Source organism: Diorhabda carinulata, chromosome 5, assembly GCF_026250575.1.
Source record: "Diorhabda carinulata isolate Delta chromosome 5, icDioCari1.1, whole genome shotgun sequence".
NCBI lineage: Eukaryota > Metazoa > Arthropoda > Insecta > Coleoptera > Chrysomelidae > Diorhabda > Diorhabda carinulata.
Genome location: NC_079464.1, coordinates 4,615,867 through 4,643,721, shown reverse-complemented (window position 1 = coordinate 4,643,721; position 27,855 = coordinate 4,615,867). Strand labels below are relative to the sequence as shown.

At 33.9% G+C, this 27,855-nt stretch overlaps 2 protein-coding genes across 2 annotated transcripts in view; one reads left to right on the top strand and one right to left on the bottom strand.

Annotated features, from left to right (window-relative positions):
* LOC130894451 (uncharacterized) overlaps positions 1-27,855 on the top strand; it is a 692,198-nt gene that overhangs the window by 63,011 nt on the left and 601,332 nt on the right. The gene's annotated exons all lie outside the window — the stretch shown is intronic.
* LOC130894439 (zinc finger protein 62 homolog) lies at positions 40-27,612 on the bottom strand. Its single transcript, XM_057801291.1, has 3 exons — positions 27,096-27,612; positions 5,067-5,788; positions 40-698 (listed from the first exon to the last, which is right to left on the bottom strand). The coding sequence occupies exons 1-3, from the start codon at positions 27,250-27,252 to the stop codon at positions 126-128; spliced, it is 1,452 nt and encodes a 483-aa protein (XP_057657274.1). The 5' UTR covers positions 27,253-27,612; the 3' UTR covers positions 40-125.

Below are 27,855 nucleotides of genomic sequence, written 5' to 3'. Positions count from 1 at the left end.
GCATACACTCTATATAATTTTTTAATTTGAAAAAAAAACTTTTTTGGTTACTAAAATCTCAATAGATTGTTCAATATCTTTCAAAATATCATAAGAACTTATAAAAAAGTACGAAACGTACAAGTTTAGTCGACGGTAATGGCGAAAGTTTGCGTTTCAGCGTGTACAGTCCTTTTATACCGTTGCGTTTTCGAATCCCACATCGTACAAGAAGATTCGAGATGTTTATTTAGATAAGATTTCAACGCGAACGTTTTATGACATTTATTACAACTATAATTCTTATCGTTCGAATGCGTTTGCATGTGCGCTCTCAAATTCGATCTATCTGCGAAAGCTTTACCGCAATGCGCGCAACCGTACGGTTTTTCGCCGGTGTGCGACCTTAAATGACCTTGGAGTAGCCAAGGACGTGAAAATTGCTTACCGCATATGTCGCAACTGTGCGCCAATTTGTGAGTGAGCAGGTGCATCGCTAAAGCTGGCATGCTGACGTAAGCTTTACCGCACGTCATACATTTTTTAGCCGATTGGGAATCTAGACTTCTGTGGGTTTGTTTGTGTCTCGAGAGATTGCTCGACGTGGCGTATTGCTTACCGCATTCCACGCAAACGTAACGGTTTTTTTGTAGATCGTCTGTTGTGGTTTCTACGTCTATTTCTTGATCTTCGTCATCTTCAACCACTTTATAGAATTTCTGTAAATAAAAAAAGTATGAAACAAAATTGTAAACAAAAGAAATTAACTATCTATAAATATTCGATCCCTATTTTCCCCGCGTCACTACCCTCAAGGATTAATTCCCGGGAAGATAATCTTGTAATCATCCTCTTACTTCAGGTTCTTATCCACAGCTTCTGTGTCTTCAACTTTCAAGATGCACGTTCCATTTTAAACAATTTTTTTGAGAACCTTAGTTGCAAAAAGGTTCTTCTATGATGAGAGCTTGATAGACACCGAGATTTCCAGACGAAGAAACAAGATGGACATTTGGGAAATGTGTCGTGTTTTAAACGATATTCCAGGAAGTATCCATACCCTGATATCATCCGCGTGATAATGCCTAACCAAGGTGGATATTTATGTAATAAAACAATAATTCCTTCGCTCATTTTCCGAGGAATTCCACCGTTTTTGTCATAGTTGTGGGCTGTTTTGCGCTCTTCACACGTGAATACTGCTTGGGTTAATTCTTTATAAACTTTTCACCGGTAGAGTGCATTTCTCTTTTCAGCAAGGAAGCTTATAAGCAGCATACACATTGCATCTTGAACACAGTGCGGAAAGCACTTGCAATTCTCAATTACCTTCCTCCGTGATTCCCATAAAGGTTAGTGCAGAGGATAGTAGTATCTTCTTTTTTCTGCTGTTGATACTGATTGACCTTCGTCGCTTTGTCGCTGAAATGCTTTACCTGTTGATTGTAGTTAACCCGATCGTCCATTATTACACAAAGATAGAAAATATAACGTTTAGATGGTATTTCATGCGCACCGATTTGTTGTGTGATCGTTTCCAGCTGCTTTCTACTAGTAATGAGCATTGGATCACCAAGTTTGATTGAGTTTGGTTGAGTATTCTGTCTTACATGACATTCCCTAGTAGGGGACCTGTGACGGAATCTTGAGGTGCACCTACAGAGATCCTGTACACTTTTGGACCGGTCTTGGTGTCGTTTTCCTGGATACTACCACATAAGTAGCTTGACATCATCTCCAGCAGGTATTTCGGTATGTTCATGTCGCTGAGCTGTCTCGATATACCATCCCATTTAGCGAAATTGAGAACGTTCTTGATATCAAGTATTGCCACCAAGCAGTACCATCAATCCCCTACTATGTTATGTGTGTGTGTTTGAGATCCTGTACTCTTTTGGACCGGTCTTGGTGTCGTTTTCCTGGATACTACCACATAAGTAGCTTGACATCATCTCCAGCAGGTATCTCGGTAAGTTCATGTCGCTGAGGTCTTTCGATATACAATTCCATTTAGCGAAATTGAAAACGTTCTTGATATCAAGTATTGCCACCAAGCAGTACCATCTATTCCCTACTATGTTATGTGTGTGTGTTTGTGGTACCCCTCCAGAGATCCTGTACTCTTTTGGACTGGTCTTGGTGTCGTTTTCCTGGATACTACCACATAAGTAGCTTGACATCGTCTCCAGCAGGTATTTCGGTACGTGAATGTCGCTGAAATCTCTCGATATACAATTCCATTTAGCGAAATTGAAAACGTTCTTGATATCAAGTATTGCCACCAAGCAGTACCATCTATTCCCTACTATGTTATGTGTGTGTGTGTTTGTGGTACCCCTCCAGAGATCCTGTACTCTTTTGGACCGGTCTTGGTGTCGTTTTCCTGGAAACTACCCCATAAGTAGCTTGACATCGTCTCCAGCAGGTATTTCGGTACGTGAATGTCGCTGAAATCTTTCGATATACAATCCCATTTAGCGAAATTGAGAACGTTCTTGATATCAAGTATTGCCACCAAGCAGTACCATCTATTCCCTACTATGTTATGTGTGTGTGTGTTTGTGGTACCCCTCCAGAGATCCTGTACTCTTTTGGACTGGTCTTGGTGTCGTTTTCCTGGATACTACCACATAAGTAGCTTGACATCGTCTCCAGCAGGTATTTCAGTATGTTCATGTCGCTGAGCTGTCTCGATATACCATCCCATTTAGCGAAATTGAGAACGTTCTTGATATCAAGTATTGCCACCAAGCAGTACCATCAATTCCCTACTATGTTATATGTGTGTGTTTGTGGTACCCCTCCAGAGATCCTGTACTCTTTTGGACCGGTCTTGGTGTCGTTTTCCTGGATACTACCACATAAGTAGCTTGACATCGTCTCCAGCAGGTATTTCGGTACGTGAATGTCGCTGAAATCTTTCGATATACAATCCCATTTAGCGAAATTGAGAACGTTCTTGATATCAAGTATTGCCACCAAGCAGTACCATCTATTCCCTACTATGTTATGTGTGTGTGTTTGTGGTACCCCTCCAGAGATCCTGTACTCTTTTGGACCGGTCTTGGTGTCGTTTTCCTGGAAACTACCACATAAGTAGCTTGACATCGTCTCCAGCAGGTATTTCGGTACGTGAATGTCGCTGAAATCTCTCGATATACAATTCCATTTAGCGAAATTGAAAACGTTCTTGATATCAAGTATTGCCACCAAGCAGTACCATCTATTCCCTACTATGTTATGTGTTTGTGTGTTTGTGGTACCCCTCCAGAGATCCTGTACTCTTTTGGACCGGTCTTGGTGTCGTTTTCCTGGAAACTACCCCATAAGTAGCTTGACATCGTCTCCAGCAGGTATTTCGGTACGTGAATGTCGCTGAAATCTTTCGATATACAATCCCATTTAGCGAAATTGAGAACGTTCTTGATATCAAGTATTGCCACCAAGCAGTACCATCTATTCCCTACTATGTTATGTGTGTGTGTGTTTGTGGTACCCCTCCAGAGATCCTGTACTCTTTTGGACTGGTCTTGGTGTCGTTTTCCTGGATACTACCACATAAGTAGCTTGACATCGTCTCCAGCAGGTATTTCAGTATGTTCATGTCGCTGAGCTGTCTCGATATACCATCCCATTTAGCGAAATTGAGAACGTTCTTGATATCAAGTATTGCCACCAAGCAGTACCATCAATTCCCTACTATGTTATGTGTGTGTGTTTGTGGTACCCCTCCAGAGATCCTGTACTCTTTTGGACCGGTCTTGGTGTCGTTTTCCTGGATACTACCACATAAGTAGCTTGGCATCGTCTCCAGCAGGTATCTCGGTAAGTTCATGTCGCTGAGGTCTTTCGATATACAATCCCATTTAGCGAAATTGAGAACGTTCTTGATATCAAGTATTGCCACCAAGCAGTACCATCTATTCCCTACTATGTTATGTGTGTGTGTTTGTGGTACCCCTCCAGAGATCCTGTACTCTTTTGGACTGGTCTTGGTGTCGTTTTCCTGGATACTACCACATAAGTAGCTTGACATCGTCTCCAGCAGGTATTTCGGTACGTGAATGTCGCTGAAATCTCTCGATATACAATTCCATTTAGCGAAATTGAAAACGTTCTTGATATCAAGTATTGCCACCAAGCAGTACCATCTATTCCCTACTATGTTATGTGTGTGTGTTTGAGATCCTGTACTCTTTTGGGCCGGTCTTGGTGTCGTTTTCCTGGATACTACCACATAAGTAGCTTGACATCGTCTCCAGCAGGTATTTCGGTACGTGAATGTCGCTGAAATCTCTCGATATACAATTCCATTTAGCGAAATTGAGAACGTTCTTGATATCAAGTATTGCCACCAAGCAGTACCATCAATTCCCTACTATGTTATGTGTGTGTGTTTGTGGTACCCCTCCAGAGATCCTGTACTCTTTTGGACCGGTCTTGGTGTCGTTTTCCTGGATACTACCACATAAGTAGCTTGACATCGTCTCCAGCAGGTATTTCGGTACGTGAATGTCGCTGAGGTCTTTCGATATACAATCCCATTTAGCGAAATTTAGAGCTTTATTTATATGAAGTATTGCCACCAAGCAGTACCATCTATTCCCTACAATGACGTGTGTTTGTTTGTGGTCTGGAAATGTTGCAAGAACTGTAAGATCATTAGGGAAACAGGAAGACCAAAATATTTTCCTAAAAAGCATCCCTAAAACTTGCTTCAAAGCCTTTCTTTTGTGTGGAAAAATTAATCTACAAAAAAGAATTCTAGAAGGAGGGAATTTTTAGATAAGATAATTACCCTTCCAGTGAGTTTATTGGAAACTTTAGTACTGATAGATTTAATAAACCTGTAGTACATTTCTTCACTAGCTTTTTTGTAGAAGATTACCGCCGTAGGAAAAAAATATTAAGACTAGATTTATTAGAAATTGCAGATTCTATCAAAAGGAAAAGGAAGCTTCTCATCAACTAGTTATAGATTTTTCTGTTATCTCTAGTCAACGTAGAAGAAGTTTTTAACGATATGAAACTATTAAATAAATAATGTTTTATATAAATTGTGGTAGAGAAGTCAAAATTCCACTTACCGTCTTCGTATTACTAGTTTCGAAAACAAATTCGTTCCCCGAACTCTCGATCGATTCATTCGATTCTCCTCGATTCTTATTACACATTTTATTCTTCTTTTTCCGCCTATCGGGTATATTCATATGAGACGCAGCTACCGTCGTTCTACCGTTATTCTGATCCGAAGTTTCCGGTTCCGGCGATAGCGGAAGTATAATAATATCATCGGTTTGTTCTTGTACCACGGCGACGTCTTGATGTAGCCTTTCCATTGTACACAACTGCACGTTTTCCACGTCCGAAGAACATTCGGATATCGGCGGGGTAGGCGCCGTCGCCGGTACTTGTACCACGTATACTATAGGCGAAGCAGTGTAGCACGGTAGTACTACTTGTTGGGGTACTATCACAGGTTGTGTGGGTTGCGAAACTGGAGCATGTTGGATCACAGATACGTGTCGTTTTTCTATTGGTTCCGGTTTTACTTGGCGTACGGAAGTTTCCGGCGACGTAGGTCGATAATTATGTTTCGGACTCGGAGGATCGTTGTCGGGGGTTACGGTATGATGTATCATGACAACGCTAGGCGCCGGTAGAGGTGGGAGACTTTGGGATAAGGACAGAAGATCGTGAGCGGCTTCGGTTTCCTCAGCGCTGCGCTTTGAAGGACAATGCGCCGTCGGATCATCGTTATCTTTTTTTCCTAGTGTGGTACCGTTTGAAATGAATTCTTGGAATGAACCTGGAACATAAAAAAATTATTGTAAATCATATATTGCCAAGATACTTGAAGTCAATTAGTCAACTGTGTCCTAGGAAGAATTCAACTTCAACAAGAATCAGCTGAAGCTTGAAATGTAAGAATAACATCACTAACCGTTAGAAATGTTTCAAGAAATGCTGCATTTAGAGTTAGAGAATAGTTCCTCAACTAACCAGCGAATAATCTGCAACTAGGTTAATCTACTTTTTACGAACCAGACGCTCCACCATCAATTCCAATAAAAATCAACTCGGTTTTTGCTTCCAATGAAATTCCCGTTCAAACCATCCAAGAAACTCTTCTGAAATCCAAGTTTTTCTTTTTGCAACACTGCACGAATCCCTCTTCAAGTCGACTATAAACTCGTCTTCTTCTATGACTACCATACAGACACCTTCTGCTTTCGTCCAAGAAAGGATCCCCATTGTTCTTTACTCCATTAAACGTATTCTAGGATTAATTTGAGGCTAGTAGCTGGTATTTTTGGCTCAAGATTAGCTGCTTTAAGTCTTCTTCTAACTGTTCAGCCACTCACAGCAACTCCTCGCGTTTCTCTGCGCTCTTGTTGTACTTGAACACCATTGAAAACCCGACTTCTCGTCAATGAATCGATCATCTCTTTCAGATGCGCACATTTTTCTTATGGAAAGGCTTAGTTACCAGTTTCTCGACAGTGAACTATGGAAACAGCAAATTGACTTGTGATTAGCGCTAACTCGGGCTTTGTCGCAATAGGACGACTTTATCACTTGTTGAATTAAAAGAAAATGAAATTTGATTGTATGATTTATTTTATATGTTTGAGATATATCGAACTGGATGAGGAAATATTATGTTACTAACTAAAATATGAGAAAACTAGAAATATATAGAGAAAGACACTTTATCTATTGAAACGTTGGGTAAGTCTCGAGAGAATATTCCACTATTTTAGTCCCGTCTACGTGGAACGTTTACGTCAAATTACATGACATTTCACGTCTTTCTTAGATCGGAAAATGTACTATATATTTCTAATTCCAGAGAGAGATAAATTAATTGGTTATTGGTTGGCAGTGTTAAGTTATTTTCAAGCACATTTATATGGATTATACGAAAACTACGTTTATGTTAATGAGAAACATTGATTTAAAAAGAAAAAACCATGAAAGGTTCACTATAAAATCAACACAAGAAAAATCAACAAATATATTAATGTATGAATGAATAAAACCCAAAAAACAATTGAATTAAGAAGGAGGTAAACGCGAAAAATCGCCAGAAATACTTCACTTGTCAATGTTTATCGTCGGATATACCCGAAACCATCCGAGGAAATATCGGTTTTTGTATGGCGTTTAACGCTGTCAAATAGTTATTGAAATGTCAGTTTCTTTGGATTAGGAGGGTCGTTCAAGTACAAAGCTCTTACAATGGATCAAATAAATAAAGGTCGCATGGTGACATGATATCTCAACAAAAGGAAATCAAGTTGTATCCATATTTGAATCAAGTGTAGCGAAGGAGTATCAACGCGAAAAATCGCCAGAAATACTTCACATGTCATTGTTTATCGTCGGATATACCCGAAACCATCCGAGGAAATATCGGTTTTTGTATGGCGTTTAACGCTGTCAAATAGTTATTGAAATGTCAGTTTCTTTGGATTAGGAGGGTCGTTCAAGTACAAAGCTCTTACAATGGATCAAATAAATAAAGGTCGCATGGTGACATGATATCTCAACAAAAGGAAATCAAGTTGTATCCATACTTGAATCAAGTGTAGCGAAGGAGTATCAACGCGAAAAATCGCCAGAAATACTTCACATGTCATTGTTTATCGTCGGATATACCCGAAATCATCCGAGGAAATATCGGTTTTTGTATGGCGTTTAACGCTGTCAAATAGTTATTGAAATGTCAGTTTCTTTGGAATAGGAGGGTCGTTCAAGTACAAAGCTCTTACAATGGATCAAATAAATAAAGGTCGCATGGTGACATGATATCTCAACAAAAGCAAATCAAGTTGTATCCATATTTGAATCAAGTGTAGCGAAGGAGTATCAACGCGAAAAATCGCCAGAAATACTTCACATGTCATTGTTTATTGTCGGATATACCCGAAACCATCCGAGGAAATATCGGTTTTTGTATGGCGTTTAACGCTGTCAAATAGTTATTGAAATGTCAGTTTCTTTGGAATAGGAGGGTCGTTCAAGTACAAAGCTCTTACAATGGATCAAATAAATAAAGGTCGCATGGTGACATGATATCTCAACAAAAGGAAATCAAGTTGTATCCATACTTGAATCAAGTGTAGCGAAGGAGTATCAACGCGAAAAATCGCCAGAAATACTTCACATGTCATTGTTTATCGTCGGATATACCCGAAATCATCCGAGGAAACATCGGTTTTTGTATGGCGTTTAACGTTCTCAGATAGTTATTGAAATTCAATCGGTTTCTTTTGGGTTTTTTATTTAAAAAAATTTCTTGTCAAAACTGAAACTCCTTTATTAGCTCTCAATTGAAAGAACTTACACTTGTCTTTGTTCAGAGCTACTAGATTGGTAAATATCAGCCAGTTAAACATAATTTTGAACATATTTCGAGGTTAGCTACTCAATAAAGAGATTCGGTAATACAAATTGAAAAATATTTTAGTGGATAAAACTATAAGTAACATCAAATATTGATATAACCTCATTTTTTCAAGTACCTCAATCTGTATACTACTTTCAGTCTGGCAACTTTGAAATATGATCTATAATAATTAATATTTGAATTTTGGAACAATAATACTAACATAACCTCATAATTATTTCATATTGTTTGTTTACGAACTGGCCTATATTCTGTGCAACCCTCTTGAGAATAGTCACCCACCACTAGTATCAAACAGCAAATTTGGACCTTTTCAGGGCTATTCAAAGGCGCAACAAGAAGCTAAATTGAACGGAAATTTCTCCATGCCTGTAATCGAGCGAGGCAAATGCCAAGAGTTGCGTAAAATACAGTAACAGGCTCTAGATTGGTTGGAATTTTGTAATAAAAATTTGTTAATGTTATTTTTCAATAAATGTTCTTGATTTTCAGTTGAAATCAATGAATAAAGGTTTTTTCTTTTAAATATAAATGATGTTTTACTTTTGTTTTTTATTGCTAATCGATGACGTGGTGATTTCCCTTCAAGACACGACCTCTTGACGACGTCCCAGCCGAGTAGTTTTTCAGTTGAATATACTAGAAGTTGATTATAAAAAAGCAGCTAATCGGACATATTTGCTCCTTCGAGCCGGATTATCTTATATCTACTTTTATATTCATGAAGTTTTGTTTTCTATACGTCAATTTATCTTATTTCAGTTGGTTATACTAGCAGTTAATGATAGCTTAATAAATATAAGCAACTTTTGATAAAAAATTAGTTAGTATAGTCTGTTAACAGAAAAAAAAATCCACATATTTAGTCCTTCGAACCGGATTATCTATATTCTTGTATATTTATGACCAAATTTTGCCTTTTTTATAGCCATTCGGTAACATGAAGCTTCTCCTTTGAAAATTGAATAGTTGACGGCGTCTTAGCTAATATGAATCAATAATAAATAAAAAAATCTCATAATTTAGCTCAGACACAGAAAAAATATAGATTAATGAATATGAATATAAGCAAAGTTTGATGAAAAAAAGAGTTAGTACACTCTGTAAAACGAAACATGCCCATATTTGGTCCTTCGAGCCGGATTATGTTATAATTTTTTCATATTTATATAGAAGTTTTGCTATTTTTATATCCATGATACTTTCTCATTATAAGTTGTGGGTTTATCAACGTATAAGCCAATATGAAATTAAAATTAAATCAAAAAAATCTTATTACACAGCTTAGTCACACAATAAATTGTGTATTTATACATATATTTATCTCATTTTAGTTTAATATACTATCAGTTATTCATAGTACAAAAAATATAAGTGAAATTTGATAATAAAAACAATTGATACACACCTCAAATCGAAAAACAAACACACATTTGGTCCTTCGAGCCGGATTATGTTACAATTTTCTCATATTTATATAGAAGTTTTGCTATTTTTATATCTATTATACTTTCTCATTAGAAGTTGAATGCTTATCAATGTATCAGCCAATATGAATCGAAATTTAATAAAAAAAAAATCATTATCTAGCTTAGCCACAAAATAAATTGAGTATTTATACATATATTCATCTTATTTTAGTTTAATATAATAGCAGTTATTCATAGTTCAAAAAATATAAGTGAAGTTTGATAATAAAAACAATTGATACACACCTCAAATTGAAAAACAAACACATATTTGGTCCTTCGAGCCGGATTATGTTATAATTTTCTCATATTTATATAGAAGTTTTGCTATTTTTATATCTATTATACTTTCTCATTAGAAGTTGAATGCTTATCAATGTATCAGCCAATATGAATCGAAATTTAATAAAAAAAAATCATTATCTAGCTTAGCTACAAAATAAATTGAGTATTTATACATATATTCATCTTATATCAGTTTAATATACTAGCAGTTATTCATAGTTCAAAAAATATAAGTAAAGTTTGATAATAAAAACAATTGATGCACACCTCAAATCGAAAACAAACACACATTTGGTCCTTCGAGCCGGATTATGTTATAATTTACTCATATTTATATAGAAGTTTTGCTATTTTTATATCCATTATACTTTCTCATTAGAAGTTGAATGCTTATCAATGTATCAGCCAATATGAATCGAAATTTAATAAAAAAAATCATTATCTAGCTTAGCCACATAATAAATTGAGTATTTATACATATATTCATCTTATATCAGTTTAATATACTAGCAGTTATTCATAGTTCAAAAAATATAAGTAAAGTTTGATAATAAAAACAATTGATGCACACCTCAAATCGAAAACAAACACACATTTGGTCCTTCGAGCCGGATTATGTTATAATTTACTCATATTTATATAGAAGTTTTGCTATTTTTATATCCATTATACTTTCTCATTAGAAGTTGAATGCTTATCAATGTATCAGCCAATATGAATCGAAATTTAATAAAAAAAAATCATTATCTAGCTTAGCTACAAAATAAATTGAGTATTTATACATATATTCATCTTATATCAGTTTAATATACTAGCAGTTATTCATAGTTCAAAAAATATAAGTAAAGTTTGATAATAAAAACAATTGATGCACACCTCAAATCGAAAACAAACACACATTTGGTCCTTCGAGCCGGATTATGTTATAATTTACTCATATTTATATAGAAGTTTTGCTATTTTTATATCCATTATACTTTCTCATTAGAAGTTGAATGCTTATCAATGTATCAGCCAATATGAATCGAAATTTAATAAAAAAAATCATTATCTAGCTTAGCCACATAATAAATTGAGTATTTATACATATATTCATCTTATTTTAGTTTAATATACTAGCAGTTATTCATAGTTCAAAAAATATAAGTAAAGTTTGATAATAAAAACAATTGATGCACACCTCAAATCGAAAACAAACACACATTTGGTCCTTCGAGCCGGATTATGTTATAATTTTCTCATATTTATATAGAAGTTTTGCTATTTTTATATCCATTATACTTTCTCATTAGAAGTTGAATGCTTATCAATGTATCAGCCAATATGAATCGAAATTTAATAAAAAAAATCATTATCTAGCTTAGCCACATAATAAATTGAGTATTTATACATATATTCATCTTATTTTAGTTTAATATACTAGCAGTTATTCATAGTTCAAAAAATATAAGTCAAGTTTGATATAGAAACAGTTAATACAGCCCTCAAATCGAAAATAAACACATTTCTGGTCCTTCGAGCCGTATTATACTGTCTTTTAGCAAATCAACACTTTTAAATGTCAAATAACCGATGATTAACAACAAGAAAGTTGATTTATCAAAATATTACTTGTAGCAAAACGATCGACGAAATTCAAAACCGGTTAAAGTAATTACAAACTCGGCGTGAAACGATTTATTTACGAGGGAAGGAATAAAATGTGTACGAGTATTTAACAAATCAGTCTGGTACGTATAAATCACGGTATTTGTTGGGAATTAATTGTGAATTGGAACCTATTCATTCCGTGGAAATACGAGGCATGCACAATATACAGAATTTTAAATGAAAATCGCTTATGCGACATATATTGAATGATACGACAATAGACTGAAAATGGCATACTGTCAACTGGAAATTGTTCATTAAACGAATTCCACTTGTTTATCGCTGACTAGAGCTACAACGAAATCATCGAAACAGTCAAAGGTTACAATTATACAGATCCAAAAAAATGTAGCAGCTGCTATTACATCGTTAAACGGAAAGAAAAAATTTAATTGCAGATATTCTTTGATTTTTGTTCTTCCTCTCTTGTTTGAGGGACTTTGAATAAGCTGATGTATACCTTGTATAATTTCACTTAATCCCTGAGCTTTGAATGCTTGTTGGTCAACATAAAATTTCTCTACCAATCGTCTTTTTGATACGTCCTGGTAGGATCCAACGAAATTATCCACCTGACAGGATATTCAAGGCAGCCAAATACCTCAGCAGAAAGAGGATTGAAGGATAGATTCGGAAAGATGAACTGGTTAGAACAGGAGTGGATCTAGTGATGCAGCAAGTGGAATTCCTATTCCTAGTTAGATACTAATCGACCAGATTCTTGATTGGTATTTAAATTGCGTAGAAAATGAATTCGGAGCTAACTTTACAAATTACACCTGTTCGTAATCGGGGTTGGGTCTCTAGTTCATTTATAATATATTCTAACAAATGTTGAAGTTGCCGGGTTTCTCACTTATATCAGCCGAGAAGGTTAAGTACTTAAACTTGTTTCTCTTAAAATTAAGGGATGAATGGCTTGGAATACGGGTAAAGTTTTAAGCTCTCGGTACAGTAATCTGACAATATTAAATAAGAGACTTTCTAAAGGAAATGATGGCGTCCCGTTATCTTTATAACGAAAAGAAGCTTGAAGGAAATGCGTACATCCGTTTTAGACAAAAAAAAATGGCAAACTTTTTTTATGAACAGATCCGGTTTCATCGGCGAATATATTTAATGATAAATTCATTCTTCGTGTTGTATAAATGGAAAAAAAAAAAAAATTGTAGGCGTAGTAAACTACCAAAATCTCACCAAAGTGAAAAAGGTTACGTGAATTGTCCCACCAGATTTGTCTAGTCAACGTTTGGGTTCATCTAAAATTCTATACTGAGGAGAGGACAGCGTTTCCTATCTTCCAGTACATCTAAACATCGTTTTCTTTTCCATCACCTTATCTTTCAGAATTTTCTTAACCATATTGTATGCTGAATGTATCTTCATTTTGTAGTGTCTTCCTCTTCATCGTTTCCTTTATTATTTGAACTCTATATATGGTATTTCTACACACATTCATCTTATTTTAGTTAAAAATACTAGCAGTTGATGCGAGTTCAACAAATATAGGCGAAGTCTCATAGAAGAACAGTTATTTCAATATATAAATCGAAAACATTTACGTATTTGGTCCTTCGAGCCGGATTATGTGGTTTTTTTGTATATTTATGGATAAATTTCGGTTTTTTCTATCCTTCTGTATATCTAAACATCGTTCCCTTTTTCACCTCTACCTTTCAGGATTTTCTTGTATGCTAAATGTATCTTTATTTTGTTGTCTCTTCCTTGCCACTGTTTGTTTTATTATTTGAACTCTAAATGGGGTATTCCCACACATATTCATCTTATTTTAGTTGAATATACTAGCAGTTGATGCATGTTCAATAAATATAATTTAAATTTCATGAAAGAATAGTTATTTTAGTATAAAAATTAAAAACATCTACATTTATGGTCCTTCGAGCCAGATTCTGTGGTCTTTTTTTATATTTATGAAGAAATTTTGCTTTTTTCTATCCTTCTCTATATCTAAACATCGTTCCCTTGTTCACCTCCACCTTTCAGGATTTTCTTAACCATATTGTATGCTAAATGTATCTTTATTTTGTTGTCTCTTCCTTGCCACTGTTTGTTTTATTATTTGAACTCTAAATGGGGTATTCCCACACATATTCATCTTATTTTAGTTGAATATACTAGCAGTTGATGCATGTTCAATAAATATAATTTAAATTTCATGAAAGAATAGTTATTTTAGTATAAAAATTAAAAACATCTACATATTTGGTCCTTCGAGCCGGATTCTGTGGTCTTTTTTTATATTTATGAAGAAATTTTGCTTTTTTCTATCCTTCTCTATATCTAAACATCGTTCCCTTGTTCACCTCCACCTTTCAGGATTTTCTTAACCATATTGTATGCTAAATGTATCTTTATTTTGTTGTCTCTTCCTTGCCACTGTTTGTTTTATTATTTGAACTCTAAATGGGGTATTCCCACACATATTCATCTTATTTTAGTTGAATATACTAGCAGTTGATGCATGTTCAATAAATATAATTTAAATTTCATGAAAGAATAGTTATTTTAGTATAAAAATTAAAAACATCTACATATTTGGTCCTTCGAGCCGGATTCTGTGGTCTTTTTTTATATTTATGAAGAAATTTTGCTTTTTTCTATCCTTCTCTATATCTAAACATCGTTCCCTTGTTCACCTCCACCTTTCAGGATTTTCTTAACCATATTGTATGCTAAATGTATCTTTATTTTGTTGTCTCTTCCTTGCCACTGTTTGTTTTATTATTTGAACTCTAAATGGGGTATTCCCACACATATTCATCTTATTTTAGTTGAATATACTAGCAGTTGATGCATGTTCAATAAATATAATTTAAATTTCATAAAAGAATAGTTATTTTAGTATAAAAATTAAAAACATCTACATATTTGGTCCTTCGAGCCGGATTCTGTGGTCTTTTTTTATATTTATGAAGAAATTTTGCTTTTTCTATGATAATATGATGAGACGATGCTTATTTCTTGAAAAATGACTATTTTACGGTGCCTCAATCGATATTATATTATTTAAAAAACCTCTTTATTTGATTCTGGCATGGAAAAACTCGATATATAAACACCTATTCATTTTATTTCAGTTAAATACAGTAGCAGTTGATGCAATTCCAATAAATATAAGCAAAGTTTTGAAAAAAGAAACAGTTAGTACGGTATACAAATCGAAAAACCTACATATTTGGTCCTTTGAGCCGGATTCTGTGGTCTTTTTTTATATTTATGAACAAATTTTGCTTTTTTCTATCCTTCTCTATATCTAAACATCGTTCCCTTGTTCACCTCCACCTTTCAGGATTTTCTTAACCATATTGTATGCTAAATGTATCTTTATTTTGTTGTCTCTTCCTTGCCACTGTTTGTTTTATTATTTGAACTCTAAATGGGGTATTCCCACACATATTCATCTTATTTTAGTTGAATATACTAGCAGTTGATGCATGTTCAATAAATATAATTTAAATTTCATGAAAGAATAGTTATTTTAGTATAAAAATTAAAAACATCTACATATTTGGTCCTTCGAGCCGGATTCTGTGGTCTTTTTTTATATTTATGAAGAAATTTTGCTTTTTTCTATCCTTCTCTATATCTAAACATCGTTCCCTTGTTCACCTCCACCTTTCAGGATTTTCTTAACCATATTGTATGCTAAATGTATCTTTATTTTGTTGTCTCTTCCTTGCCACTGTTTGTTTTATTATTTGAACTCTAAATGGGGTATTCCCACACATATTCATCTTATTTTAGTTGAATATACTAGCAGTTGATGCATGTTCAATAAATATAATTTAAATTTCATGAAAGAATAGTTATTTTAGTATAAAAATTAAAAACATCTACATATTTGGTCCTTCGAGCCGGATTCTGTGGTCTTTTTTTATATTTATGAAGAAATTTTGCTTTTTTCTATCCTTCTCTATATCTAAACATCGTTCCCTTGTTCACCTCCACCTTTCAGGATTTTCTTAACCATATTGTATGCTAAATGTATCTTTATTTTGTTGTCTCTTCCTTGCCACTGTTTGTTTTATTATTTGAACTCTAAATGGGGTATTCCCACACATATTCATCTTATTTTAGTTGAATATACTAGCAGTTGATGCATGTTCAATAAATATAATTTAAATTTCATGAAAGAATAGTTATTTTAGTATAAAAATTAAAAACATCTACATTTATGGTCCTTCGAGCCGGATTCTGTGGTCTTTTTTTATATTTATGAAGAAATTTTGCTTTTTCTATGATAATATGATGAGACGATGCTTATTTCTTGAAAAATGACTATTTTACGGTGCCTCAATCGATATTATATTATTTAAAAAACCTCTTTATTTGATTCTGGCATGGAAAAACTCGATATATAAACACCTATTCATTTTATTTCAGTTAAATACAGTAGCAGTTGATGCAATTCCAATAAATATAAGCAAAGTTTTGAAAAAAGAAACAGTTAGTACGGTATACAAATCGAAAAACCTACATATTTGGTCCTTTGAGCCGGATTCTGTGGTCTTTTTTTATATTTATGAACAAATTTTGCTTTTTTCTATCCTTCTGTATATCTAAACATCGTTCCCTTGTTCACCTCCACCTTTCAGGATTTTCTTAACCATATTGTATGCTAAATGTATCTTTATTTTGTTGTCTCTTCCTTGCCACTGTTTGTTTTATTATTTGAACTCTAAATGGGGTATTCCCACACATATTCATCTTATTTTAGTTGAATATACTAGCAGTTGATGCATGTTCAATAAATATAATTTAAATTTCATAAAAGAATAGTTATTTTAGTATAAAAATTAAAAACATCTACATATTTGGTCCTTCGAGCCGGATTCTGTGGTCTTTTTTTATATTTATGAAGAAATTTTGCTTTTTTCTATCCTTCTGTATATCTAAACATCGTTCCCTTGTTCACCTCCACCTTTCAGGATTTTCTTAACCATATTGTATGCTAAATGTATCTTTATTTTGTTGTCTCTTCCTTGCCACTGTTTGTTTTATTATTTGAACTCTAAATGGGGTATTCCCACACATATTCATCTTATTTTAGTTGAATATACTAGCAGTTGATGCATGTTCAATAAATATAATTTAAATTTCATGAAAGAATAGTTATTTTAGTATAAAAATTAAAAACATCTACATATTTGGTCCTTCGAGCCGGATTCTGTGGTCTTTTTTTATATTTATGAAGAAATTTTGCTTTTTCTATGATAATATGATGAGACGATGCTTATTTCTTGAAAAATGACTATTTTACGGTGCCTCAATCGATATTATATTATTTAAAAAACCTCTTTATTTGGTTCTGGCATGGAAAAACTCGATATATAAACACCTATTCATTTTATTTCAGTTAAATACAGTAGCAGTTGATGCAATTCCAATAAATATAAGCAAAGTTTTGAAAAAAGAAACAGTTAGTACGGTATACAAATCGAAAAACCTACATATTTGGTCCTTTGAGCCGGATTCTGTGGTCTTTTTTTATATTTATGAACAAATTTTGCTTTTTTCTATCCTTCTGTATATCTAAACATCGTTCCCTTGTTCATCTCTACCTTTCAGGATTTTCTTAACCATATTGTATGCTAAATGTATCTTTATTTTGTTGTGTCTTCCTTGCCACTGTTTGTTTTATTATTTGAACTCTAAATGGGGTATTCCCACACAAATTCATCTTATTTTAGTTGAATATACTAGCAGTTGATGCATGTTCAATAAATATAATTTAAATTTCATGAAAGAATAGTTATTTTAGTATAAAAATTAAAAACATCTACATTTATGGTCCTTCGAGCCGGATTCTGTGGTCTTTTTTTATATTTATGAAGAAATTTTGCTTTTTTCTATCCTTCTCTATATCTAAACATCGTTCCCTTTTTCACCTCTACCTTTCAGGATTTTCTTGTATGCTAAATGTATCTTTATTTTGTTGTGTCTTCCTTGCCACTGTTTGTTTTATTATTTGAACTCTAAATGGGGTATTCCCACACAAATTCATCTTATTTTAGTTGAATATACTAGCAGTTGATGCATGTTCAATAAATATAATTTAAATTTCATGAAAGAATAGTTATTTTAGTATAAAAATTAAAAACATCTACATATTTGGTCCTTCGAGCCGGATTCTGTGGTCTTTTTTTATATTTATGAGGAAATTTATCTTTCGATTGAATTTTAAATTCTAATTTGTCCTCTTGTTTAGCTTCTGATACCCTCCCACATTCCAGAACGCGTTTTCCGATGTGTCCTCTTCCTTAGTCTTCAGTCTTCAGTCTTTCCAACGCTTTTTGCATACGCTCTGAAGAATCCATGCGCTGTTACTGTATAAGCTTGTCTTTAAAGGCCGAAAGTCATCCTAAATCCTAAATCTGAAGTGACAACAATCAATTTAGTTTGCATTAGCTATTCGGTTTGGAAATCAGATAACTGGGAATTTGTAGCTGATTTATCACATAATTCATTTCTAGGATTGTGAGCCCTGCTTCATTAGAAGTTTCCGCTTTTATATAATCTGGAACTACTCCTTTTTTCCTCTTATTTAACTCAGCCTTTTTGATAATGGGAAGATATTCGTCATGTCGCTTCCACGTGTCTCCTTTACAGGAAAGAAATTTGATATCACGTGATCCCTCTTGTTATTCAATTGTTCTTAGAGTTTTTATATTACAATCCATTCGATATATCTTCTAGATATTTCCATTGGCCTCATATTTTTCTTCTAAAATGGCGACATTTAATGTTGGTTAGGTTAGGTTAGGTTAGGTTAGGTTAAGTTAGGTTAGGTCTTATATGAAAGTCTTCCTTGATAATATGTAGATTATGGGGAAGATTTAAATAAATTAATAACCTAAGGTAAACTAGTATATACTGGTTTAATATGGTCGTCATTAATTTTAAAAATAAATGAGAGTTGAGTTAAATCAACAAGCTCGTTAGGAGAATCGTTTATTTTTTGTTTAGGTTAAATTGCTTAACTTTGTTATAAATGTAACGCAGGTATTAGCGTTATAAATTATTCTAGACGTTTTCTCTTATTTTTCTCGCAGATCGAGAACTTTTCCGAGTGCTAAGTCCTTTTCCATTTGTTAAAGTTTGAGGATTTGCTTTCCTGTTAACTACTTGTGACCAACGAACCCACCTGCATATTTATTGAATCTTCTACTAAGGCTGGAAACTTTTTCCATTATATTCGTATAAAAAAAATCTTTTTTGTTGATATTATACGAGGTATACCAACTATGTAAGTTCTGTTTATATTTCCATCAGCAATAACACAGCGATGGAAGTTTCTAGCAAGTGCGACAGACTGAACTGACATTTTTAACAATTCTCTTGTATATACTGCTCTGACGATGCTACTTCTAAATATCTGCCGCTGAAAATACTGAAAAGAAGAAGAACCTAAGCTTAAAAATCCACCAAACCTGAATCTCCCGCCCCATATCGCCCATCAACGTTTTGGTGTCTTAGAACATCTGAACCAAGATAAAATTTTGCACTTTTGTACCAAGCAAAATCTTCATGGATCTGCAGAGGGATTTCGATCAGATCTGGTACGTAGGACTCGTTAGGAAATTGTATATTGTAGGAAATTGTATATTGAAGAAACCACCAGCTCTATACATACATTATTCAAACATAGAGGTTTTAAATCCGCATAGAAAGTGTCTATTTGGGAGTGCGGGGAAAGGCGACTATGCCTCATCAAAGTACTCGGTGTAAAATTGGAAAGAATACATCTTCTTATCGTATTTCATACTCATAAAAGCTAAAAGCAAACACCATATCTAATCGTTTATGTAAATATGTCCGAATTAGGCAATTCCTCCGCAAAAAACCTCCTCCAAGCTGAAGAGACTTTCCTAACACCAACAGCGTCAGTGACAACCAACTAAGACCTTCTCGAAGACTATCTGGCATTCCCCTATCGCCATTAGATGAAACCCTCTACAATCTCCACCTCGTCGATCGTCGTCGTTGTGTCTATGTCATGATGACACGTGTCGTGTAATGTAGACGCTTTTTCACAATGAATAACCTTAATAAGTTCACGCTTCAAAAAAAGTGTTCAAAGGTATGGAAAACGTGATAAAAATTCTTGAAAACGGTCTCTGTTGCCGACGCGCCACGTTCTGGACGCAAATCCTCAAGTCTTCATCAACAAAGAATTAAACCTGCCTAGGAAGCATTTTATCTTTTTCCCTTTCTATTGTCTAAAGATCTCTCCTCTAACGTAAATCAATAATTTTTTGGTTACAAGGAATACATTTCAATCCATTTACTACTTAACCTCAATGCAGCGTTGTTTTCACTTTTTATTAAAATAATAATTCATCTCTGCTGTTTATAACCATTAAATCTATTTTTCCAATACTGTGTTGATTGTCCTATGTAAACAACACCAAAATTATGACAACGTATTTGATAATATATAATTACATGTAACTTTAGACGACGTAAATTGATTGGAATCCCTTATGATAATAAATGACAAGGAAGTAATATTGATCCGTAAGGTTAAAATCACTTTTGATTATTTCGCGTCGATAGATATCTGATTAATCAAAGTCCATTAAAATTAATTGAGTCACTAAGGGTCTTTGTAGTTTCGTGAAACGGTTAAACGCAAATTCATTAAACTGACACTTTCAGAAGAGGCGTGACTTTAATGTACGCCGATAGGATGGTCTTCAAATCAATTGGGATGATTCTTAACACACATTCATCAACTTTATTTTTTTAATTTTATCTATGGAAGTATAGTTAAGAGAAAAGAAACGATATAACAAAAGCTAAGGTTGATTGGATTAATTTTATGTCAAATTTTATTCCATATTCCTTATTCCTACGTTTCAGTGATTTAATTTATGAAAGATTAATCATTATTCAATGTATTATTTTTTTTTGCCTAGTTTTTGTTTGTTAGATACGTTTTGAAAATTCCGAAGGAAAAGCTCGTCCAAAACATATATATTTCACAATGAAATTTCGAGAACAAATGAAGGATAGAAAGCTAAAACGTGAATGATAAATAATCTTGTCCACTACTAGCAAAAACACATTTATTTCGAAAGGAATATTTATGCCAAAAATGGGGTTGCATTCATTAGAATTATTTTGTTTTCTAAAATACGGCGACTGTTCTTGACTGATTCTAATACTATGTTTTTAATAATGTTTTTAAGATATCTACTGATATGTTTTATCTATTCTACAAATATTTTAATCATCAAATATTAATTATTCTTTTGAAAATGCTCCCAATTAAAGAGCGAAAGATAAGTTATACATAAATGTGATATTTTATCGAAAGTTCAATATTGTATCCATTAGAAAGAGGAAAAAAATACATTTATACTCAAATGGTTGAAGAACTCTAGTAATTATGTTATGTAATAATATGCAATAATACAGATATTGATATAAGTCCGGCAGCGTTGTCGAAAAAGATTAAAACGAAGCTTATTCGTTCTACAGACAGTTGTGTCTCTGTCATGATGACACGTGTCGTGTAGAGTAGACGCGTTTTCACAATGAATTGTCCCCACTTTAAAAAAAGAGTTCAACAGTATAGAAAATGTAAAAGAAGTTCTTGAAAACGGGCTCTGTTGCCGACGCGCCACTTTGTGGACGAAAATCCTCAGGTCTTCATCAACAAAGAATTAAACCTGCCTGGTGTGTGTGTGTGTGTGTGTGTGTGTGTGTGTGTGTGTGTGTGTGTGTGTGTGTGTGTGTGTGTGTGTGTGCAGGTATCCATGCGGAAAGTCTCTTGGATCCGTACTTTTTTCAAGGTCACGTTAACGGCGGAAACGTTGGAAGATTTATGTGGGTGAAGAATACGTCATTTTTGATAATGAATAGGCAGAAGAAGTAGCGAAGAAGTATTTGAAACTTTTCACGGATAACTTGACATGCTTCGTCGGACGTGACTCTTCGTTGAGAAACGTTGCCGCGAATGCATCGATCATCAATTTGAACATTCATAGTAACCCTTCTTCATATCCCTAGTAATTTCTTTTAATAAATTCATTTCGACGCTGCACTTTTTTCTCTTAATGAAAATTTACGTGATAAAACTATTGGAAAGAAAACAAGGAAAAGTTATGTGAATTATTTGTAAGTGGTTATCTGATTTTAGAAGTTATTTAGCATTACCATTTCAGGAATGATCGTGTTCCTGTATTTTCTGGAACGTTTTGATTCAGAACTATAAAGAAACGACCTTATTTTTTGAACATATATCAAGAGGAACGATAAAAGTGGCTTTTTGGGAAGCTAGAACAGATGTGGAGTCCAAGGAACTCTAAAACAACAGAAATCTTTCGAATAGAAGGCTGAATGATACAATTTGGGAAGCTAGAACAAATGGGGGTGACCAAGAAACATACAATACCAAGAAACGACAAGTACATGTCAAAATAAACAAGGAATGTAGCAATATTAAAATCTAGAACAGTTGGGGAATATCAAGGAGTCCAAGAAATTCGAAAACAACAAAAAATGTCCAAAAAGAAAGATAATTCATACAATATGGGAAGCTAGAACAAAAAGGGAAGACCAAGAAGCTCATGGGAGCCAGATACAACAAACATATTTCAAGAGGAATAGAAAACGTGGTAATAGAGGAAGCTAGAGCTGATGTAGAGTCCAAGGAACGCTAAAACAACAGAAATGTTTCGAATAGAAGACTGAATGATACAATTTGGGAAGCTAGAACAAATGGGGGTGACAAAGAAACATACAATACCAAGAAACGACAAGTACATGTCAAAATAAACAAGGAATGTAGCAATATTAAAATCTAGAACAGTTGGGGAATATCAAGGAGTCCAAGAAATTCGAAAACAACAAAAAAATGTCCAAAAGAAACGATAACTCATACCATTTGGGAAGCTAAAACAAAAAGGGAAGACCAAGAAGCTCATGGGAGCCAGATACAACGAACATATTTCAAGAGGAATGGAAAACGTGGTAATAGAGGAAGCTAGAGCTGATGTAGAGTCCAAGGAACTCTAAAACAACAGAAATCTTTCGAATAGAAGGCTGAATGATACAATTTGGGAAGCTAGAACAAATGGGGAAGACCCAGAAATATAAATACTAAGAAATGACAAGTACGTGTCAAAATAAAAAGGAATGTAGTAATATTGGAATCTAGAATAGTTGGGGAGGATCTAGGAGTCCAAAAAATTTGAAAACAACAAAGAATGCCCAAAAGGAACGATAATTCATACAATATGGGAAGTTACAACAAAAAGGGAAGTCCAAGAAGCTCATTGGAGGCAGATTCAACAAACATATTACAAGAGAAACAGAAAATGTAGTAATAGAGGAAGCTAGAGCAGATGTAGAGTCCAAGGAACCCTAAAACAAGAGAAATCTTTCGAATAGAAACCTGAATGATACAATTTGGGAATCTAGAACAAATGGGGAAGACCAAGAAGCACATGGAACCAACACCTGACAAGTACATATATTTTGTATTACTAATTGTAGATTTTGAATTGCCTAGGGGGTCGTTTTGGTATTCCATTATCCCGAGATGCATGACTCTGCATCTAATTGTTCCACAAGGTGTTAGTTTCTCATTCAATGACTTCTTTCTCGTAAATTTTTGTTTTTGTTTCTTCAAAAAACTGTGTTTTCCAATTGCTCTATCGGCCCATAGTTTCTCCGAAATCTTAGTATACATCGTTTTCTTTTACTTCTTTTATTGTTATTTGCTTTCTTACCTTTAACATAGTTTGTTTTCCGTTTATCTAATCTGATTATTGTCCTTTCTATGTACTCTTTCGAATGATTTTTGAACATTTCCAAATCACAGTTGTCTCTTCGTCTTTTCCTGTTGCTTTTTCAGCTATTTGTCTAATTATAAAGTTCAATAAAGTTGTTTTTCTGCTAGTTCTTAATCCTTGATGTGAATACTTTTCTGTAATTCGTCTCCACGTCTATTTTCCATAATTTTTCATATATTTTGCTATATTCATCTATGATTGTTTCAGTTTATCGTATCTTGCATATTACTGTATTTATTCCTATCAATATTTCTTTTATCTTCTTTTGCTTTATCTAGTTTTAGCTTCTCTATTTCTTGTTACATACTTTATCCTTTGTTGTTTGTGATTATGCTTCTTCTGCTTGTTGTTTAGTTATTTTGTTTTCCCCTGGTTCATATCATTACCTTCTAAAAGATCTTCATCTTCTTTTGCTTCTTTTTTTTAATGTGTAAGTTACTATTATCATTAGTTGGTTTTCGATAGCTCCAAATAACAATTTTTGATTTTCTCCGTAGGTATTTATCGTCTTATTTTCATAATTTCATCGTTTTCATCACATTCTCTCACTGCATCTTCTTAATCAAATTATTTTCTCATCGTTTGTTATTATTTCTTCATATTTGTAATTATTTTGAGTTTATAACATCTAATTTGTTGATTGACTGCTTGTTCTATTTGTTATTTTCTAAATTCGAATATCTTCTGTCGTTAAAAAAAATTTAGTTTCTATGGAAATAACCGATGAAAAATATTCTAGTTATCCTGAAAATGTTCATCCGGTTATGAGGGATTTGGTTTTCATTATTTCAGGAAATTAATATTTGCATTTCGTAACCAGCAATGATTTGATATTGACAATAAGTACGGTACATTTTCAGAAGATTATCATAGATATCGAGACCAATCTAAAACGAGACGGTTTATACCGATTCCCGGAATGCATCTAGAAATGAGAAACTCGCGTTGTTTAGTTAGATCCTATATTATTTTGGATATTAAACTCGCGTTCATCATTTCACCGATTGCCATAAAACAAAATTTCAATTATCTTATCTACGTTTATTATCATACAGGGTGTTTCAAATAAAAATAATACTATCTCTAGAATTGATAGAAAACTAAAAAAATATTTGGGGTTTGCTCGGTAAAAAAATTTCGTAACGCTCAAATAGAGGGCGTTGAACACAGTTAGATTTCTTAAGCAAAATTTTAAGTGAGTTTCATCAAATTTTACACCAAAAAGATACTTTGATAAAAATTTTTGGGATATTTTGATTTGAAAATTATGAAGTAATAATTAGTAAACATTAATCGAATTGAAAAGTATACAATGACAAGTTATTAACCTTGGCAAGGGATGGAATTTGGCAAGACAAGTCCAAGAGCTCTTGCCAGAACAGTTAATATGGATTTTTGTCAAACATTACAACAAAGGTGTCAAAAGGATATCAAATTAATTGGTCTAAGTTGTTCAAAACAATATCTTTATAATGAGATCCGAAGACAGTATATTTGAAGAGGTGCTAAGCTTTGATCAAGGACCAAGTACCTGAAGATACTTCTTATTACTACAGACATGTCTAAGAGCCCCAATCCAAATATTTCCTTTAGAATCCAAATGTTAATGTTTGGACAGCAAGTTTAGGCAACAAATTAATTGGTCTAAGTTGTTCAAAAAAATAACTTTATAATAAGATCCGAAGACAGTATATTTGAAGAGGTGCTAAGCTTTGATCAAGGACCAAGTACCTGAAGATACTTCTTATTACTACAGACATGTCTAAGAGCCCCAATCCAAATATTTCCTTTAGAATCCACATGTTAATGTTTGGACAGCAAGTTTAGGCAACAAATTAATTGGTCTAAGTTGTTCAAAAAAATAACTTTATAATAAGATCCGAGGACAGTATATTTGAAGAGGTGCTAAGCTTTGATCAAGGACCAAGTACCTGAAGATACTTCTTATTACTACAGACATGTCTAAGAGCCCCAATCCAAATATTTCCTTTAGAATCCACATGTTAATGTTTGGACAGCAAATTTAGGCAACAAATTAATTGGTCTAAGTTGTTCAAAACAATATCTTTATAATGAGATCCGAAGACAGTATATTTGAAGAGGTGCTAAGCTTTGATCAAGGACCAAGTACCTGAAGATACTTCTTATTACTACAGACATGTCTAAGAGCCCCAATCCAAATATTTCCTTTAGAATCCACATGTTAATGTTTGGACAGCAAATTTAGGCAACAAATTAATTGGTCTAAGTTGTTCAAAACAATATCTTTATAATGAGATCCGAAGACAGTATATTTGAAGAGGTGCTAAGCTTTGATCAAGGACCAAGTACCTGAAGATACTTCTTATTACTACAGACATGTCTAAGAGCCCCAATCCAAATATTTCCTTTAGAATCCACATGTTAATGTTTGGACAGCAAGTTTAGGCAACAAATTAATTGGTCTAAGTTGTTCAAAAAAATATTTTTATAATGAGATCCGAAGACAGTATATTTGAAGAGGTGCTAAGCTTTGATCAAGGACCAAGTACCTGAAGATACTTCTTATTACTACAGACATGTCTAAGAGCCCCATCCAAATATTTCCTTTAGAATCCACATGTTAATGTTTGGACAGCAAATTTAGGCAACAGATTAATTGGTCTAAGTTGTTCAAAAAAATATTTTTATAATAGGATCCGAAGACAGTATATTTGAAGAGGTGCTAAGCTTTGATCAAGGACCAAGTACCTGAAGATACTTCTTATTACTACAGACATGTCTAAGAGCCCCAATCCAAATATTTCCTTTAGAATCCACATGTTAATGTTTGGACAGCAAATTTAGGCAACAAATTAATTGGTCTAAGTTGTTCAAAAAAATATCTTTATAATGAGATCCGAAGACAGTATATTTGAAGAGGTGCTAAGCTTTGATCAAGGACCAAGTACTTGAAGATACTTGAAGACACTTCTTATTAATACAGATATGTCTAAGAGCTCTTGGTAGACGACCTACGAATGTTAAACATTACATCAAGGAATATCCCTCCATCCAAAGTTTTTTTAAAGGTGTGATGAGAATCCTTACACTAACACACATTGGATTGGTAGAGAAGTGTAAAAGGTCTGATTCATTGGAGTTTTTGGTCATGCTATTAGACTACATGTCACTACAAAGGTAAATTCACGTTAAGATTTGGAAGACGGATTCCTTAATATTTAGAAGCAATGTAGAAGACGAACCGTCACTGTATGTCAGACAATGACCAGACGTAGATCTCAACAAAACTCTTAGAGGCCAAATAAGCTATGGTTTTGTTGCCTGCACGTCTACAAATTCATAGAAAATATTTTCAATCATCATTATTTCCATTGTGATTATTAATATTTCTATAAGTTTTAATATACGGAGTGCGATCGTGTAGTTGCCTCACATATAATACAAACTATAAAAATGATTTTATTTTGTTCGATAAAAGAAAATTTCTTTACTCACTTGTACGATTGGTCAAGGCAGTATAGCATAGAGGAGCGACACATCCTTCGGTAGGACTCCCGGGAGCTGCATTCGAAACTTTATTTTGTTCCCAAAAGTCCCTCTGGTGAGATTGATACTTGTTGCTTTGTTTTTTAACCATATAACACCGCGGCATTGTCTTTATTATATTTTATGTATTTGGAATAGGAAATGAACAAATTACGGATGTGTGCAAAGATGGATTGCGCAGCAACAAGTCGAAAGCCACAGGTAAACAACCTGCAGCACAATAAGTTCTTCGGCAGGTTGATGGATGCTTAATAGGGCTTAATAGAACCGGCATAAAGTGACCCGCATCGTAAGCGCTTCATAACACCCCTATGGACCGTACTTGGTAATATGGACGGTTTCAAGGTATATCACTAATTTTTATCATCACTGTTTTTATATTTAATTTCTTACATCACTATTATTACACCAGGAAGTTATTAAAATTGTATGTTGACATATATCTCACCACTCCCCGATCGGGTATGCGTCGTGACGCTGTTATTTCGCAGAATGCGTGTCGAGGGCGCTTGCGCACACTTCCCACAGGAAGATCGATACATAACGACACCTGTTACCGACTACATACATTCTCCCTCTCTTTTCCGTGGTTTTTTTTCCATAGCAGGGATGCATCTCCCACGCAAATGCATACATACGTCACTATTAAGTTATTTAGAACCAAACGGCGTTTCGATTTGGGTTAATAAAAGTTTAATTATTCACAAAA

Excerpts from the sequence above, each read along its gene's own strand:
- LOC130894439 (XM_057801291.1), bottom strand. The coding sequence starts at position 27,252 with ATGCCGCGGTGTTATATGGTTAAAAAACAAAGCAACAAGTATCAATCT. Across the intron at positions 5,789-27,095 it reads TGCCTTGACCAATCGTACAA|GTTCATTCCAAGAATTCATT; the intron begins GTGAGTAAAGAA and ends TTTATGTTCCAG. Across the intron at positions 699-5,066 it reads AAACTAGTAATACGAAGACG|AAATTCTATAAAGTGGTTGA; the intron begins GTAAGTGGAATT and ends TTTTATTTACAG.